The 17,965-nt window shown below is 40.7% G+C and overlaps 1 protein-coding gene across 4 annotated transcripts in view; it reads left to right on the top strand.

Moving 5' to 3' along the window:
• SLC39A9 (solute carrier family 39 member 9) overlaps positions 1-16,262 on the top strand; it is a 45,198-nt gene extending 28,936 nt beyond the window's left edge. For all 4 annotated transcript variants that reach the window (XM_019969117.2, XM_070797766.1, XM_019969116.2 and 1 more), the window contains 5 exons: positions 6,587-6,784; positions 8,721-8,789; positions 9,858-9,943; positions 10,444-10,578; positions 12,295-16,262. In XM_019969117.2, the coding sequence (XP_019824676.1) occupies positions 6,587-6,784; positions 8,721-8,789; positions 9,858-9,943; positions 10,444-10,578; positions 12,295-12,525 (719 nt within the window). In that variant the 3' untranslated portion in view covers positions 12,526-16,262. The remainder of the gene's footprint in view (positions 1-6,586; positions 6,785-8,720; positions 8,790-9,857; positions 9,944-10,443; positions 10,579-12,294) is intronic.
• Positions 16,263-17,965: the final 1,703 nt, after the last annotated feature.

The following is a 17,965-nucleotide window of genomic DNA, read 5'->3' on the forward strand; positions in this document are numbered from 1 at the left end:
TAGTTTGCATCTAATAATCCCAAACCCCCAACGCGTCCCTCCCCAGCCCCTCTGCCCCTGGCAGTGAGAGGCCTTCTCTACGAGTGAGTCTGTTTCTGTTTCGTAGGTAGGTTCATTTGTGTCGTATTTTAGATTCCACACGGAAGTGATGTCACATGGCACTTGTCTTCTCTTTCTGATTCGCTTCACTTAGTATAGTCTCTAGGTCCATCCATCTTGCTGCAAATGGCATTATTTCACTCTTTTGTATGGCTGAGTAGTGTTCCATTGTATATATGCACCACATCTTGTTTATCCGTTCATCTGTCAGTGGCCATTTATGTTGTTTCCATATCTTGGCTATTGTAAATAGTAAATAGCTGGTTTTTGAGATCTCAGGTTTTGCTGGGTTGAGTTTCACATCCTCCAGTAGAAAGGGTGGATGTGTTAATACTGAATATCCAGATCCCATTACTAAAGTGTTACTGTACTAACAAGTCGTGGGATTATCACTCACTTTAAAAAGCATTTTTGTTTTGTTTTGGCTAATGCTTGCAAATAAAACCAATAATGCCTACCATTCATTGTATATAATCCAGTAAATATTTTATGTTTTTATATATAAAATTAAATTCCACTTAATTATAAGTATTCAGATCTTGTATGGAAAGCTTCAATCAACAGCACACTTATTTCAAGTTATATATATATGTGTGTGTGTATATATATTATATATAAATAATAATGTTCCCCACATTTATTTGCCACAGTTTTATTTATACATAAAATTAAGTGTTAACTCTTTCAAAGTCGTAACAACAGGAAATTATATACTTATATCAGTGAATGCTCAAAAAATGTTAGAACTCTTTCTTTAGTTTACTTCCAGAGTATGAGATGAAAATCATCAGTGGCAGCAGAGTTTTCCTTGAAAGCAGTTTAGGTTTGGAGAAATACAGTTTATTCAACGCCAATCTGTTTAATAACATAGCTGACCCATTTATTCAGTATTATTTTAGATCAGAAGCTGGTATATTAGAAAGTAGGAGTTTTATTGTGGCTCATAAACTTGACTCCGAAGGCTATGCCAAGAGTTCCAAAATGATTTAGATAAAGAAAGCGTTGTTAGGATAAGATATAGAAGGTTCTTATACTCATCTAAATTGAAAAATTCTGATATAGGTGTACCTTATTATTAAGGGATGTGAAAGTTGGACCATAAAAAAGGCTGAGTGCCAAAGAATTGATGCTTTTGAATTGTGGTGCTGGAGAAGACTCTTGAGAGTCCCTTGGACTGCAGGGAGATCAAACCAGTCAGGCCTAAAGGAAATCAACCCTGAATATTCATTGGAAAGACTGATAACTAAAGTTGAAGCTCCAGTACTTTGGCCACCTGATGCGAAGAACCGACTTATTGGAAAAGACCCTGATGATGGGAAAGACTGAAGGCAAAAGGAGAAGAGGGCGGCGGAAGATGAGGTGGTTAGATGGCATCACTGACTCAATGCACATGAACTTTAACAAACTCCAGGAGATAGTGAGGACAGGAAAGCCTGGCATGTTGCAGTCCAAGGGTTGCAAAGAGTCAGACACAACTTAGCGCCTAAACAACAGTGAAGGGAAATAATGTTGATCATCCTTTGAAAGTTGTAATTGGCTTGACATTTAGTTTCAGAGCTATGGATACCCCAAAAGTAATTGCCTTTAAAAATTATTATACAACTGTTCACAAATAATAGTATGACTAACACCCTTTAATGAGGTGTTAACCCACCTTTGTACCTCAGCTCACTTTAGCATAACCTTTCACCTACTTTAGCACATACATCTGTTACCTATTAAGTCTGGATTTATAAAGAAGCATGTGCACAATTATCTTGAAAGTGAAAGTTTCTCAATCACGTCCGATTCTTTGCGACCCCATGGACTGTATGTCGCCCACCAGGCTTCTCTGTCCATGGAATTTTCCAGGCAAGAATACTGGAGTGGGTAGCCATTTCTTTCTTCAAGGGCAACCCAGGGTTCAAACCTGTACCTCCTGCATTGCAGGCAGATTTTTTACCATCTGAGCCACCAGGGAAGCCATTCTAAAGTATAAGACTAAAAGATTGTATTTTATTTCCATTTAAAAAAGTCTTTTTGCATTGGAAGGAATTAATTGCCTAACTTTCGAAATGAAATGTCACATTAAAAAATTACAGAAGTGTGAAGGCCTTTTTTTTTTTTGCCTTCAAAATCTATTTGTTGAGTATATACTCAATTTATGGCCTTATATTGATTGTTAGAGTTCATAGATCTACAGTATAGCTTCTGCCTTCAAGAATTCACAGCCGATGGAAAATGAATAAATTAACAGTCCGTGACAGCAGGGGTTGGCAAACTTTTTCTAAAAGGGCCAAATAGTAAATATTTTAGGCTTTGTGGGCCATATGGTTTCTGTTGCAGTTACTCAGCTCTGCTGTCATAGCATGAGAGCAGCTATAGACAATCTGTGAACAAATGAGCATGGCTGCATTCCAGCGCAAATTTTATTTACAAAACTAGACATGAACCCTTGTCCTGTAGTTTGCTGCTGTCTGAATTGTAGTATAGTGATATAAAACTTATGGTTGACACACACCAGTCTGCTGGATATGCGTGAGCAGAAGAGGACACAGAAAATGTCAAGGAGGAAGGAACTTACAGGCTGAGTCTTGAAAGACAGGCTGTTATCCAGGAGAAGCAGCATGGAAGGCCCATGGATTCATGAACTGCAGAGACTAAACAAAGGCAGAGATGAGAGCTCATTTTGTTAAATATTTAGTGGGGACCTTTTAAAAAGGTAATCATTCAACCCTTTCCAATAGCATCTTTCTAAGTAGTATTGAAAATTGTAGGTACCAAAATTCTATGACTTACTTCACATGTGTAGTTTCTTTACATTTATACATATGAAGAATTGGTTTTGTATATTAAAATGGAAGCATACCAAAAATTGCCTTGTCTTTAGAGAAAGTCAAGTGTGTTACTTTATTTATTTTTCTTTCTCAAGGCCATGCTAATTATTTGGCAGTGTATAATAGTTCGTTGATTTTTCACAAACCAAACACCCTTGTGTTACCATGAGGCCACAGTTTAATTGTCCAACACTACCAATCAAAATTCTTAGACTGCTTCTCTCATAAACTTAATTATTTTTCATCTCTGAGCTTTCAGTCAGTTCTCTGGCTTAAAATCCTTATTGCTAACAATAATTTTGCTTGTGTGAAGAACAGCGTGGGCATACTCTGTCTGCCCACCTTTTCCTCCTAGACCTGTCTAGAGTTCGATTCTCTTTAATTGATCACTGCAGTGTAGGCTTCTAATTTCCAGGAAATGCCTCTTATTCCAAAATCATCTATTTCTTCATCTGAAAGCCTCTCTCTACCTCCAGCAGTGCTTCCAAACTGAATGTGGCAACTCACTGGATCTTGGGATAAATTTAGTAAGTTGGGCTTGTGACTGGCATTTAAGAGGAGCACAAGGGAGGGACAAAGAGAAGGAAATTTTTTGTGTTGTAACCACTGTAAAGTCGCAAAGAGTCATACAGCAACATCAGATAAAAACAAAACAAGGCTGTCTCCTCTCCACCACTTGTACTTAACATTGTACTTGGAGTCCTAGCCAGATGCTAGTTTGCAGTAAGGCCAGAAACAGAAAGATAAGGCACAAAGATTGGCAAGAAGTAAAACTATCTATTTGCAGATGACATGATCACCTATGTAAAAATGGTTAAAAATTTAAAACCTCATAGTATCAAATGTTGACAGTGGTATGGAGCAACTAGTACTTTCAGACATTGCTATTGGATATGTAAACTGGTACAACCACTTTGGAAAACAATTTGAGAGTTTTATCTTATGTTGTTATGTTTAGTCACTTCAGTCGTGTCTGACTCTGTGACCCTATGGACTGTAGCCTGCCAGGCTCCTCTGTCCGTGGAATTTTCCAGGAAAGAATACTGGAATGGGCTGCCATTTCCTCCTCCAGGGGATCTTCCCGAACCAGGGATCAAACCCATGTCTCTTATGTCTCCTGCATTGGCAGGTGGGCTCTTTACCACTAGCACCACCTGGGAAGCCCATTTTCTTTTATAAACATACATATACCCAAAAGTTCTGATCCTAGGTATTTACCCAAGGGAAGAGAAAATTTGCATCCACAGAAAGATTTCTATCTGGACTTCTCTGGTGGTCCATTGGTTAAGCATCCACCTGCCAATGCAAGGGACATGGGTTTGATCCCTGGTCTGGGAAGATGCCACATGCTGCAGGGCAGCTAAGGCCGTATGCCATAGCTACTGAGCCCACGCTCTAGAGCCCGTGCACCATAACTACTGAAGCCCGGGTACCTTGATCCACAACAAGAGAAGCCCCTGCACCACAGCTAGAGAGTGACCCCTGCTTGCTGCTACTAGAGAAGGCCCACTTGCAGCAGTGAAGACCCAGCGCAGCCTAAAAATAATACAAATACATTTCTTAAAAAAGAGAAAGACTTGTACCTGAATGCTCGTAGCGACTTTATAATGGACCAGTGTTGGAAATTACCTAAATGTCCATCAGTAGCTGAATGGGTAAATAAGTTGTGCTGTGTCTGTACAGTGGGGCATTATTCGGCAAAAAGGAGGACTAAACTACAGATACATGCAGAGCTCAGATAAATCCCAAATATTCTGCTGATCAAAAGAATCCTTATGCAAAAGAATACATATTGCAGGACTCCATTTATATGAAATCCTAGAACAGGGAAAACTCAGGGGACAAAAAGCACATTCAGCACTTGCTTGGGACCAGGACTGACATATTGACTCCAGGGAAGCACAGGAGAACTGTTCTGGTATTTTTGAGTACTGTTCCAAAACTTGAACTTGGTGGTAGTTTAACTAGAGTTTTTACATTTGTGAATTAAATAAATTCACACACCTCAATAAAGTGTGCTTTAAAAAAAGATTGAGACATTTAAAAGCAAATTAAAAAAAAAAGCAAACAATGAAATCACTATTCAGAAAAAAATCTTAAGGCTAAAAAATTACTTTGGGAAGATGAAAAAGTTCTGGAGATGGATAATGGTTGTAGAACAATGTGTCTACTTAAAGCCACAGAATCATATGATTAAAAATGGTTAAAATGATAAGTAAATTTTATGTAATGTATATTTTACATTTTTTAAAAAGGTTAAAAGAAAAAGCTATGTAAACAAAAAATCTTTAAAGAATTAGAAAAATGTATTTTTGTTATCTTAAGATGGTTTGTGCTTCTCAGTAATGACTTTTAAAGAATTAGCTAAGCTAAGTCAAGTCACTTCAGTCGTGTCCGACTCTGTGCGACCCCATAGACGGGCAGCCAACCAGTCTCCCCCGTCCCTGGGATTCTCCAGGCAAGAACACTGGAGTGGCTTGCCATTTCCTTCTCCAATGCATGAAAGTGAAAGTGAAGTTGCTCAGTCGTGTCTGACTCTTCAGGACCCCATGGACTGCAGCCCACCAGGCTCCTCTGTCCAAGGGATTTTCCAGGCAAGAGTACTGGAATGGGGTGCCATTGCCTTCTCCTTTAAAGAATTAAGGCAGGGTCTAAAAACTACAGCAGGCTTCTGTGATTTCTTTAGTCAAAGGTTAAATGCTTAATCTAATTATAAGTGATAAATATGTTTAGTATTTTGGCCTGTATTTATAAAACCAACAAAGATAAGAATTCTTGAAGTGTTCATGCTTTGAGTGTCAGATATTTGAGTATAAACTAGTAGTATTAATATTGCCTAGCCAGGTGTCATTTCCTGTAATTCAGAGTATCCCAACAATTGTGTTTTTAGAACTGAATTTATACTGAAGGAAATGTCTCGTTTAAACTGCTCTGCCCTTTGGTTTCTAACTGGTGATTGTCCCCTGATATTTTTTAAAGCTAAAGCGTTTTATACTCAGTTTGCTCTTTATTTGCAATTTTTGTATCAACCTAAGAGTGGACTCATTGGAAAAGACTCTGATGCTGGGAGGGATTGGGGGCAGGAGGAGAAGGGGATGATAGAGGATGAGATGGCTGGATGGCATCACTGACTCGATGGACGTGAGTTTGGGTGAACTCCGGGAGTTGGTGATGGACAGGGAGGCCTAGCGTGCTGCGATTCACGGGGTCGCAGAGTCGGACATGACTGGGCAACTGAACTGAACTGAAGTATAAAAATAGATGAATTGTTTTCATTGTTATTGTTGGTCTTCATTTGCCTGTTTTCATCAGAATAAATCTTTCCGTGGTTTCTGGTGAGACGGGTGTGAATCTCTATAGACAGAAGGGGGGATTGGAAGATGATATCCCTTGGGAAAATGACTGCTTTCTTGCATGGTGATTTGCTTCCAGTTCCTAGGTTTTGAGAATAATAGGCAGTTTAAAACTCTGCCTGCCAAAAGCAGAAGAGCTTTGGGAATTTTTTCATCATGAACTTTAAGGGAGTTTATGACTTGCTAGATTACAATATAGGAAGTGAATGTCTTTGCAGGAAAATCTGTAGAGCTCAAAGTACAAAAGAACAGAAGCCTCTACATAAGATGCTTTAAGGGAATAAACATGTTATCTCTTTATGGTTCATTCTGCTCTAGGGAAGCACCACCAAGCGAGTCAAACACAGAACGTGATTGCATCAGACAAAGCAGCGGTAATACCGGTTGCCCATGAACATGAGCACAGCCATGACCACACACAGCTGCATGCCTACATCGGCGTTTCCCTCGTACTGGGCTTTGTTTTCATGTTGTTGGTGGACCAGATTGGCAGCTCCCATGTGCATTCTACTGACGGTAAGTGGCCCCAAGGTTTTCTGGGAAGTCCAAAAAGTTTGCATTTTAGGTGATCATAAATGATTGAATGATTCAGTATGTATCAATGGCCATATTTAGTACTAAAACTCTTGTCTTAGGTTCTGGTGAACATGTTGTTCATTTGAGGAAGCTAGTGGGTTGTGACATGTGGCACAAGAGAGTGTTTATTGGGTTACTACCAATTATCTTAAAGCTGTTTCATTTGATGGAGGTCTAGGGCAGAAGTTCTTAACCCTTTTTCTGCCATGGAGCCTTTAAGCAGTCTAAAGCCTGTGGACCTTTCATTGGGATAAATAATGTTTTTAAATGCATAAAACATAGTTCATAGGACTACAGAGAAAATCAATTTTATTGAAATATAGTTACTAAAACATTAAAAACAAGTTTGTGATAAAGGATGTCTTCTCTATCAATGTATTAAATAATGATATAATATATTTAAATTATAAGCAAGTTAGAGTTAAATTTAATTGTTTAGGACATTAGTATAATAGCTATTGTTGAATAGCTTGACTAAGAACATTAAATTCTGAGATGGGCTTTAACAGGCAACAGATTGTCAAGTTGAACATCCAGTTGATTTGGGTTTTTGTTTTGATGGTTATTACATGGACAGAGGAGCCTGGTGGGCTGCAGTCCATGGGGTCGCGAAGAGTCAGACACGACTGAGCGACTTCCCTTTCCCTTTTCACTTTCATGCATTGGAGAAGGAAATGGCAACCCACTCCAGTATTCTTGCCTGGAGAATCCCAGGGACAGAGGAGCCTAGTGGGCTGCCGTCTATGGGGTCGCACAGAGTCGGACACGACTGAAGCGACTTAGCAGCAGCAGCAGCAAATAGATAGTTACAGCTGAGTATAACATGCAGTCTTAGACTGGATTCTTCTTGGGAAAGGAAGAATGTTCTGAAAGTCATTCTTGGGCAATTGACATAAGTGAAATATGCAAGCAAGTAGAAAAAAATCTCTGGTATTTACTGAATTTGATAACTTTACGGTGATTATGTAAGAAAATATCCTTTCCCATTAGAAATACACACTGAAGGATCTAAGGATAAAGAGTTAACGAGTAGTATAAAGTGCAGTATACTCTTAAATGGTTCCAGGAAAGGAAATGTCTGTGTGTGGTGTGGAGAGAGAACAAGAGAGCCTAAGTACAGATGATAAGGCAAATATGGCAAAACGTTGGACAGGGTGTTAAGAAATTGGTTTAACTGGACTGGACAGTGAGAAATACAATGTATCAGTTGATGTAGAGCTCAAGAACCTACTTAATAGAGCAGTTTGGATTGAATTTGAAAAGTAGCAGATTCTTAATGTGTTAACTGACCCCTCAAAAGAGTGGTGAGTTAGGAAGATGATTCTGACAAGGATGTGTCAGATGAATTTGGTTAGGGAGAGATGAGAGTAAGAGGAGACATCCAGATCTACTGCTAGTTTAGGGGTTGGAGAAGGGGTTGTTTGGGTTGATGAAAATTTAGGTTAGGATGGTGGCAGTAAAATGGAGAAAGGCAAATGTAACAGACGTTTTGATGTTGGAATAAAGATAAAGTTGCAGGAGGCTGAGGAAGGGGCAGGGGGAGGCAATGACAATGAGACTGGTCTAGAGAGAAGTGGCCAGAGGCCGCAGAGCAGGCTCCTTGGAGAGCTGGAGTGGCAAGGGGTGTGAGGCAGCTAGGGTGACCTCTTGCCCGTTCAGGGAAGGCTGGGTCAAATGAAGAGTTCCCATCTGCCCGTCTCTTCAGGACAGGAGAAATTTCTAAGTGTTTGAAGCAAAAGGAAAAAGACAATAGTAAGGAAGATAATAATAGTCTACTTAAAACAGCTTTCAAAGAATTCTTCCACCTCCAGGTGAATGTCCTACTAGCTTCTGTTTCCTGTTGCTTCACGGCTGACTTGCCTATTTTTTACTTCAGATCCAGAAACAGCAAGGCCCAGCAATTCCAAAATCACCACCACGCTGGGTCTGGTCGTCCATGCTGCAGGTGGGTTCAGATTGCAGGGGAACCCCTTTTTCTGTCACACAGGTACCATCCACAGGAAATACTCTTGGGCTGACCTTTTGGAGAAGGGGTTGTTTAATGAAGTCCTCCAACAGAAGTATGAACCCCAGTGTACGCAGTGTCAGGGGATTGTAAGCTAAGGATGGTTTTTATATTTCTTATCAGATGAAAAAGAATAATTCATGGCACATGAAAATTACATGAAATTCAAATCTCCGTGTCCATAAGTGAATACAGCCATGGCCACTTGTTTACGTATAATCTGTGGCTACTTTCACACAACAATGGTAGAGTTGAGTAGTTGCAAGAGACCAAATGGCTCACAAAGGCTAAAATATTTCCTATCTGGCCCTTTAAGAGAGGTTTGCTGACCTTTTCCCTAGGACCTCATCTCGCACACTTCTGTACTGAATAGCCCTGTGCCTGTTATCTACCCAGAATGCCAGTTGAGGCAGGGGTGGGCTGTAGGGCGTCAGAAGTCTCAGCCGTGCTGACTGGGAGCACCTTTGAACCATAACCACAGCCACTCCCAGCTGTAGGGGTCTGTAAGTGACAGAAGCACATGCAAGGTGACCTGTTACCTGGGCTTCATGGTGATGCGCTTTTCTAACAGAAGATTCACCCATTCAGCCAGTGCTTACTCATTACATACAAATCATCTATGCCGAGTCGTGGTGTCTTTGTTTTTTCACCTGCAAGATGCAGAGATGCCTCCTTTGAAATTTCTTGCTTTTTCTATTATTGCAGTTTAACTGATTAGTCAGTAGATTTTTGAATGTCATACTTTTTCAACAATAGCAACAATAACTGGCATATTAAATATCAAATAGCACCTGTGCTAAGCTCCTCACATGTTACCTCATGAAAACCTTGAGAATATGTACTTTATTGAACCCATTTTAGAAATGAGAAGGCTAAGGTTCAGAAAGCTTAAGTAACCTTCTCAGAGCCTCGTCCAGCTCTATCTAACTCTGAAGCCCACACACGCACCCACCACACTATTATAGTTGTTATTTATAGTGTTTTATGTTTCATTTTTTCCAAATTCAGCTGACGGTGTTGCTTTGGGAGCAGCAGCTTCTACTTCACAAACTAGTGTCCAGTTAATTGTGTTTGTGGCAATAATGCTACATAAGGTAAGCAAAATTTTGGTGTAAGATTTGTTATGGACTGCACCTGTAATTAAAATTTTCTCTTTGGTCTTTGTGTTTTTCTGGAATGCAAATGTTTTTGTGGTTATTTTCTTAACTGCTGTTCACCTTAGAGAATTTAATAAATCTGTTTAAAACTGGGTCTTTTGCTACCATTTTCTTAAACTTGTAAGTTGAAGAGATTTTATTTTTTTATGGCATATACACAAACTGTTAAGTCCTCTACAGATTTCTGTATTTCATGGTAATTTTTGTTCATAAATATTTTTCCTTTCTTATACTTGACTATTTCACATAGACTCACACACACACAAATGGGACATTTTCTAGCTTAGAACATTAATTCTTAAAAGGCAGAGCCCAGACTTAGTGTTGGTTATACTTGGTTTTCTTGTATGATAAGAATTTAGTCAGATGACATGTACTTCATCATGTAGAAGCAATCCAGATTTCTAGACTAATAAGGGATGGTTTTTCTTTTCCAGGCACCAGCTGCTTTTGGGTTAGTTTCCTTCTTAATGCACGCGGGCCTCGAGCGGAATCGCATCAGAAAGCACTTACTCGTCTTCGCACTGGCAGCACCAGTCATGTCCATGGTGACTTACTTAGGACTAAGTAAGGTGAGTCTGACTCAAGGTTACCCGGACAAGTGTCGAACTCCCTGTGATTACCAAAACTTATGGTCTCTTATGTTGAGTTTTCAATTAAATTACTGCCTCAAGCTAAAAAGAAAATTCAGCTTAGAAGCCTGTACTGTACAAAGTGTACATCTTAATTCTAAGTCAATCCTCTGCATAAATTTAGAACATTTTCTTATTCATTTAATTAAAAAACTTCTTTCCCATCAGTTCCAAAAATATTTGCACAAATACGTGATCTTTAAAATAATCCAATTTAAAGCTCATCAGACATGCTGGTTATATTTAACTGGTACGTAATAAGTCACAACAGTATGGATGTAATGTTTCAGTGAGCACAGGAAGTGTGAGTAACAAGCTTGCCGCAGCTTTAAGAGCAGTAGCGGATGAGCAGAGATCTCTGTATTCAGCTCAGACTCGGATTCTTCTGCTCCCGGCTCTCATAGCAAGTCCCCAGGTCTTCGTTGTTACACTGATCGTACCTCCAGTCCTGAAGTGGCGTGTGTCGTTTGTCACATCAGACCCCAGGCATTCTACTCTGTTGCTCCAGTTAGACCTTCCCGTGCCTTATTATTCTGTCCACTAGGGCTGCAGTTCTTACCAACAACCCTTCCCGTTTTACTTAAATATCAATTGGCAGGCGACAGAGGAAAATCTTAGAACCAAAGCAACTTAGGGCTTTCCCCCACCCTCTCTGAAGATCACTGATTCTTTTGAGTGTTATTCAGTTCGTATTTGATATAGAAAAGCTTGCATTGAAAGGAACATGAGAAATGAAATGGTTAAAGAATGGTTAAGTTCCTGTCAGTCAAGGCTTAGCTGATCTGGATTGCTAACACCTCATTGTTCACCTGAAGAGCTCTATCTTCTTTTAGTCAATGAGTAATAATACATAGTTCCCTTTTAAATATTATCCTGTTTATCACTTCACTGATCAATGTACGTTTCTAGAACTTTTGGCAAAAAGATATGATAATTTTGGAGGCACAGAGTTACAGGTTACGTTTATGGCATGTTCTTAAATTTTCAGTTACTTGTCTTAGTCTCTAGGGCCACATTTTTAATTTTAAAAAAAGATGGAAATTAATTGTGTAAAGATTAGCTTTTGAGATATTTCTAGGCTCTGTGAGGGCAGGTACTACATTTCAGTTATCACTGTATCTCAGGCCCTGGCCCAGAGCCTGGTGCATATGGGAGGTTTGTTAATATTGGTAGAACAAATGAATGTATGAAATTTGATATCTGCATTAATGCTGTTGATTCCATCTTAATAATCTTGAAGTTTGTTTGTAAAAGTAATCCCAAGTGGCTCAGTGGGTAAAGAATCCACCTGCAATTCAGGAGATGCAGGTTCGGTCCTTGGGTTGGGAAGATTCCTCTGGAGGAGGGCATGGCAATCCATTCCAGTATTCTTTTCTGAAGAAACCCATGGACAGAGGAACCTGGCAGGCTACAGTCCATAGCATCACAAAGAGTCGGACGTGACTAAAGCGACTGAGCACGCATGCACACATGGCCGGTAGTCTTAAACCCTTATTTGGAAGCTTCCCATAAATAACAAAATTGTTCTGATCTCAAGGTGTCCCCACTTCCCAAATCACACCAGTTATGAATATTGGGTGCTTTTTTTATTATTATTCTTTCTGACTCTGCATGTTACTTGACTTAATTTTCTTCTCTCTCTCTCTCTCTTCACAGAGCAGTAAAGAAGCCCTTTCAGAGGTCAATGCCACTGGAGTGGCCATGCTTTTCTCTGCCGGGACCTTTCTTTATGTGGCCACAGTTCATGTCCTCCCTGAGGTGGGCGGAGTGGGGCACAGCCACAAACCCGACCCCGCTGGAGGGAGAGGCCTCAGCCGCCTGGAGGTGGCAGCCCTGGTTCTGGGTTGCCTCATCCCCCTCGTTCTGTCAATAGGACATCAGCATTAACTGGTGAGGGTCCAGCCTCGGTCCACGGCCGTTCGCCATTCAGTGAGAACAGCCGGCACGACAGACACTCACTTCCTCAGCCTCTCGTCTCGCCTTGCCCATCTCCACCTGTATTCCTAAAGAGTCCAGAGGGAGGTGAGAAGAAAACCTGGAGTAATGGAAAGCTTTCAAGTAGAAACAGCACACTGCGAAGGATACAGACATTCCGTTGTGTTGTCTTTTCAAGGGCCCTTGGCATTCTGAGTTTTGGTGTTTCCCTTAACCCTATTCTCAGGGAAGATGGAATTTAGTTTTAAGGAAAAGTGGAGAACTTCCTACTCATAATGAAATAATTATGAAAGTACAGTATTCTGTAATTAAGCTAAATCTCTTAGTTTAGAGGCTCTGCCACTGTATCCATTGATTTTTTAACATGGTTCTCACCGTGTACGACTGGTGCTTTAGCATCTATGCCACTTGCCTTGAATGAAGGTCATGATGCCCATTGTGTTAGATGCTAAAGATAAGTAGTTCATCTGGGGCTAGAGTCGAGAAAATGATGGCAAGACACATTGAAAACTGACTTTACACTTGAGAGATCCGGTGAAGTGGGGACATCTGGGGGACTGAAACACCCCCTTGAGCACGCGCCTCTTGACAGAGAGCCTGCCTTCCATCAGGTGGGGCAGCAGAGGTGGACTAGCTTTAAAGAGGTGACGCGTTTTATAAAACATTTCTTTTCAAGTCCTCGTTTGTATAGAGGAGCCAAGTTCTAGTAGGTTCAGACCAACCTAGGCTTCCCTTCTGTGTTCTAAGAACAGTCAGATCCCAAAGTATCTTTGGAAATTAAGGGGTGTTAAATTTTAAGTGAATTTGAACAGTTACTGACATCTTTGTAGTAACCTTTTTAGAAGAAAGATCTCCCAAACCTACTTGTCCTTTTTTTGTCTCTTAAGTATTTATCTTGGTAGACCAGCAGTCCCTCTGGCAAAATACTCAGTGCCCCTTCGGGACTGCCAGGTCAGCATCACGCAAGCACCTGTAGCAGGGAAGAAAGTCAAGATATATCACAAATGGGAGGTGTTTGCCTGTTGATTTAAAGCTTATTAAAATCATGTCTTTTGTCTCTTCATCTTTTCTGTATTTTATTCCTAACTTTTCCCTCTAGCCCTTCCTCCCTACAATTTGCTGCTTACTGCTGGTGGTGATGCTAATATTTGTGTGAGTTAAGTTCTCATCAGGACAGCCTCTTCTTGGAACTGTGATGATACAGATAATATTGTTTCTGTCCTCTGTTCCTTTCAATGAAGTTACCTTTGTGTCAATTGCAGCTTTGTTAAGCCCTTAAAATGTCAACTTCCTCGTATGTGAGATGATACAATCACTGATATTCTGGTAATTTAAACAATTGAGATATTAAAAATAGTAAGCAAACTAGGATAATTTGCCCATATTTGCCAAAAATCCCTGTTAACCTTGTGTTATCAAATAAGTGTATAATATTATATTGTTAATTTATTTTGATTTTCTGTACCATTTCAAAACACATTTCATAAAGTGGGAACCAAGACTATTTTTGTCAGGGCGTTGGATTTAGGAGTTTTTGAAACATTTTGTATAATGCATAGACCAGCATGCCCAGGATTTCTGTATTTCTTCCTAGATGTGTCACTGGGTCAGCAGCTGTGGAAAGAGAACTTGTGAGCCCTCTGCTGGCTAGACCAAAGTAGCATAAACAGGATCTGGTTTTGGATAGTGGCTGGGAACCGTTGAGAACAGCATAAAAACCAACAGAAGGTGCAGCAGGAAAGTCTAGGTGACTTTCCTGCTAACAGCTGGGACTTCAGAGAGTCATGGGGTTTCACCCAGTCCTTCAAAATGACATGGTTGCCTTGATTCTCCCTGGAAATGTACTTTGTTAAATAAATAGCTCATTTTAGTGTCTGGTCTGGTTTGAATAGTGGCACTTTTCTATCATATTGTTGTGCAATGATCTGAAATTTGTTCTGCTGGCCAAAGCCTCTTTCTGCAGTGCCTTGCCATCACACTTAAAAGTTGGGCTAGAATATCTTGCCGGGTAGGGCCTTGAACTCTGGCAAGGGCAGAACCAACCTCCAAATTGGTTGTCCCCTCTGGACCCCACATTAACAAGCAAACCTTTCAAGGCCTATCAGCTCTCAAGAGCTGTGGGCTGTCCAAGATTTTAAAACTGCTACCCCAGGAACCACTCATTTCCCTCCTGGTCAGCAGGCAGAAATAGCCATACTAATCGTACAGGGCTCTAACGCATCTCCAGGCAGCAGGGTACTGAGCGGCGTGGCAGGGGCCTCCTTCATTTGTGGGGGGCGGGGGAGAACTTATGTGGGCAGTGTCCCAGGAGAGGCCACACTGATGGTCACTTACGGGCACATTTCAGCTCCATTTTCCTCTTGTTGAAAACTGCCTCCTTAGATGTGGATGCCTTAATGCTCTCACGCGTTTGGAAACCTTGGCAATACTTCAGTCGCTGCTGTGATTACAGATGGAATTATTGGCTACCAAAGAGATGCAATTGATGATGAAAAGCATTGTCCTTCCTTCTTCATAACCAAAGTTAATCTTAATTACAATTTGACTCCCTTTCCTCGGTACAGATAGACTTTCTTCAGATGTTGAGTGCTGTCTTAAATGGCAAATTAAAGTGAAAATTATACTCATCCATTCCCTTCATTTGTTCGCCAGTGAATTGCTTTTGTCAGTTGCCATATCCCCAAAGCAGCCATCTTCCAGGTATGATGGCTTTCCTGTGCACGCTGTTGCCAGATTTCAGTTCTTCAGGTGAATTCTGCCCTGGAGTGCAGAGTGTTGAAACACCACCAGAGGCTCTGTGTTGTCCCTTTCCCTCTTCACCTTTTTATTTCCCTATTCAAAACAGCCAAATCTGTTCCTATATTTTGAATCATTAGAAAAATGAGAGAGGTGGCTGTTTTGAGTGGTCAGTTCTTTGTAGAAAGAAGAAAATGTAATGGTGTTTTTTACTGGCCTGCTTTTAAGTGTCACTGCCTGGTTTTTCCTCTTTTTCAAGGATTAGAACTAGGAGGACATGCCAGCCCCTCAGATACGTGGTAGCCAGGTACTGAACATGGGAACTGTGTGTATGTCAACAGCACAAGCCCCCAAAGCATGTTCCTGCCTCTGGGGCCCCTGAGCCCCATGGGAGACTGAGAATGACCAGATTTATCCAGAACTGCTGTAGGGCAAGGTGAGAACCCTCTAATAGTGTTCCACAGGGGTACCCTCCTTGCATTACAGGATTTTTTGCTCAACACAGAATGGTCCACATTACCCAAAGAGCACTGTTTGAGATGCTATGAAATTAAAACCAGTCATGTAGCCCCTTTGTACCTGAGACGTCTAGATTCACCTGAGAAGACCTGAGGGAAATGTATGACTTGCATGAAAGGGCTCGACAGGCATTAGGAATTTTCTAGATATGCTCAGCCTAACACAAGGAGGTTGACTTTGATCTGTTTTCTCATAGCATCTTCTACTAAGTGAGAAATCTCATGGGCTAACACTGCAGTCCCCCTGGTTTGGTAGCCTAAATGGTGATTTTAAATGTCCCCTTTTTCTGGATCCTTTGTAAACATGAAATCATTCCACGGATGGCTGCCTTATAATTTTTGTCTCTTTCCACTTTAATTGTGAATGGTTAAAAAAGATGTTTTTGCTGTTTTCTGATTTGTTTTATGATATTAAATTTTTATTAGTGCATACCATATGTGAGTGGCTCATTATTGATCCTCTCGGCAGTTTTTCCATTTGGTGACCAGACTGGACCCACATTTGAACATCAGAAAAGGTAATGAAATGATTTGAGGGGCAGTGGAAAGATGTATCTATATGAACCTCCTTTAGGAAAGGAGAGAAAGAAAGGCGGAAGGGAGATAAAGGACTCAGTATACCATCTTCCCCAGAGATAGCAACTTATTGACCATTTTTTTTCCTTTGCCTTTGCTGTCACCAAATATTATTTATGAAGGTACCTATCTAATCCCAGAAAAGAGATGCAGGCCAGTAGATCCCAGTCACAGTGGATGCATTTCAAAGAGCAGTTACTAATGTGAGTATGTAGACACTACTAACAGTGGACCCTGGAAACATTTAAATGGAAGTGAAAATTATAAATTTGATAAATATTTTCTCCCTCTGTAGTACTGAAGCTTGCTTTTTAACATATACTGATAAGGGCCATATATAGCCATGTATCATTTAAATATATCACTTATCTGTTTATTCATTAGATTTCATTATTACTAATCCACTGTGTGCTGACTTTCTATGTGTATTGCATATGCTACTAGTTACAAAGTTTGTACCCAGAGTGTTAACATGTTTCCAGAAAACCTCTCCTCATGAATAAGAAAATAGGCCATGGGACATGGTACTCATGATTCCTGCCATCTCTCGCGAAGTCATCCCTCCTTTGCCTTAAGCAGTGGGTCGTGAAATCTTCAAAAGCCAGCTTCAAAAGCCATTTTATCCTATCACCCTGAGATCAAAATGTATGTATCTATGTGCCTGTATATGTGTACAGATCTGTATATGTACAGGTTTAGTCAAAATAGCCAACAGTCATTATTCTGTTTAATTTCTAATTCTTAACAAGCTAGAGCTGTGTCATACAGTGTGGTTTGTAGGATGTAGGAAATAAAACCAGCTTTGTGTCCCCCTGTTTGCCCCGTGTCAGGGCCACTCCTCCAACTCCTTCTGTCCTCCAGGTCTTGTTCTGCGTCTTCTTTAGTTAGGCCAGGGCTTCCCTGATAGCTCAGTTGGTAAAGAATATACCTGCAATGCATGTGACCCCGATTCAATTCCTGGGTTGGGAAGATGCACCAGAGAAGGGAAAGGCTACCCACTCCAGTATTCTTGGGCTTCCATTGTGGCTCAGCTGGTAAAGAATTCACCTGCAATGCAGCAGACCTGGGTTCAATTCCTGGTTGGGAAGATTCCCTGCAGAAGGGAAAGGCTACCCACTCCAGTATTTTGATCTGGAGAATTCCATGGATGTGACCACTGTATTTAAAGTTGTAATCTGCTCATCAGTGGTAAGAACCCCTGGGGTAAGAAGCTGATCACCTTTTAATATATGCTTTGTAATATATGTCTTTACTTTGTCCTTCTTGTCTGCTAAAATATAAGCTCCAGGAAGCTAGGTTCTCAAAAAAAAAATCTTGTTAAATGAATCAGTCTGTTCTGAGGGGCCACTTTTTTCCTCATCTGTTCTCTCCCCTCCTTTCCTCCACTAGCTGCTGCCCTGACTCCCGGCAGGACCTACTGCTGGCCTTGCTATAGCTCTGGCTTTGTCTCACACTGAGGTGAGGGCTGTCAGGGCAGGAGACTGAGCAGACAGGTGCGAAATTGACCCATTTCAGGTTACGAATCCAGTGCTAACATTAGTAAGGTGCTGTGTGGCTAATTT

The sequence above is a fragment of the Bos indicus genome, chromosome 10 (assembly GCF_029378745.1).
Source record: "Bos indicus isolate NIAB-ARS_2022 breed Sahiwal x Tharparkar chromosome 10, NIAB-ARS_B.indTharparkar_mat_pri_1.0, whole genome shotgun sequence".
NCBI classification, from domain to species: Eukaryota; Metazoa; Chordata; class Mammalia; order Artiodactyla; family Bovidae; genus Bos; species Bos indicus.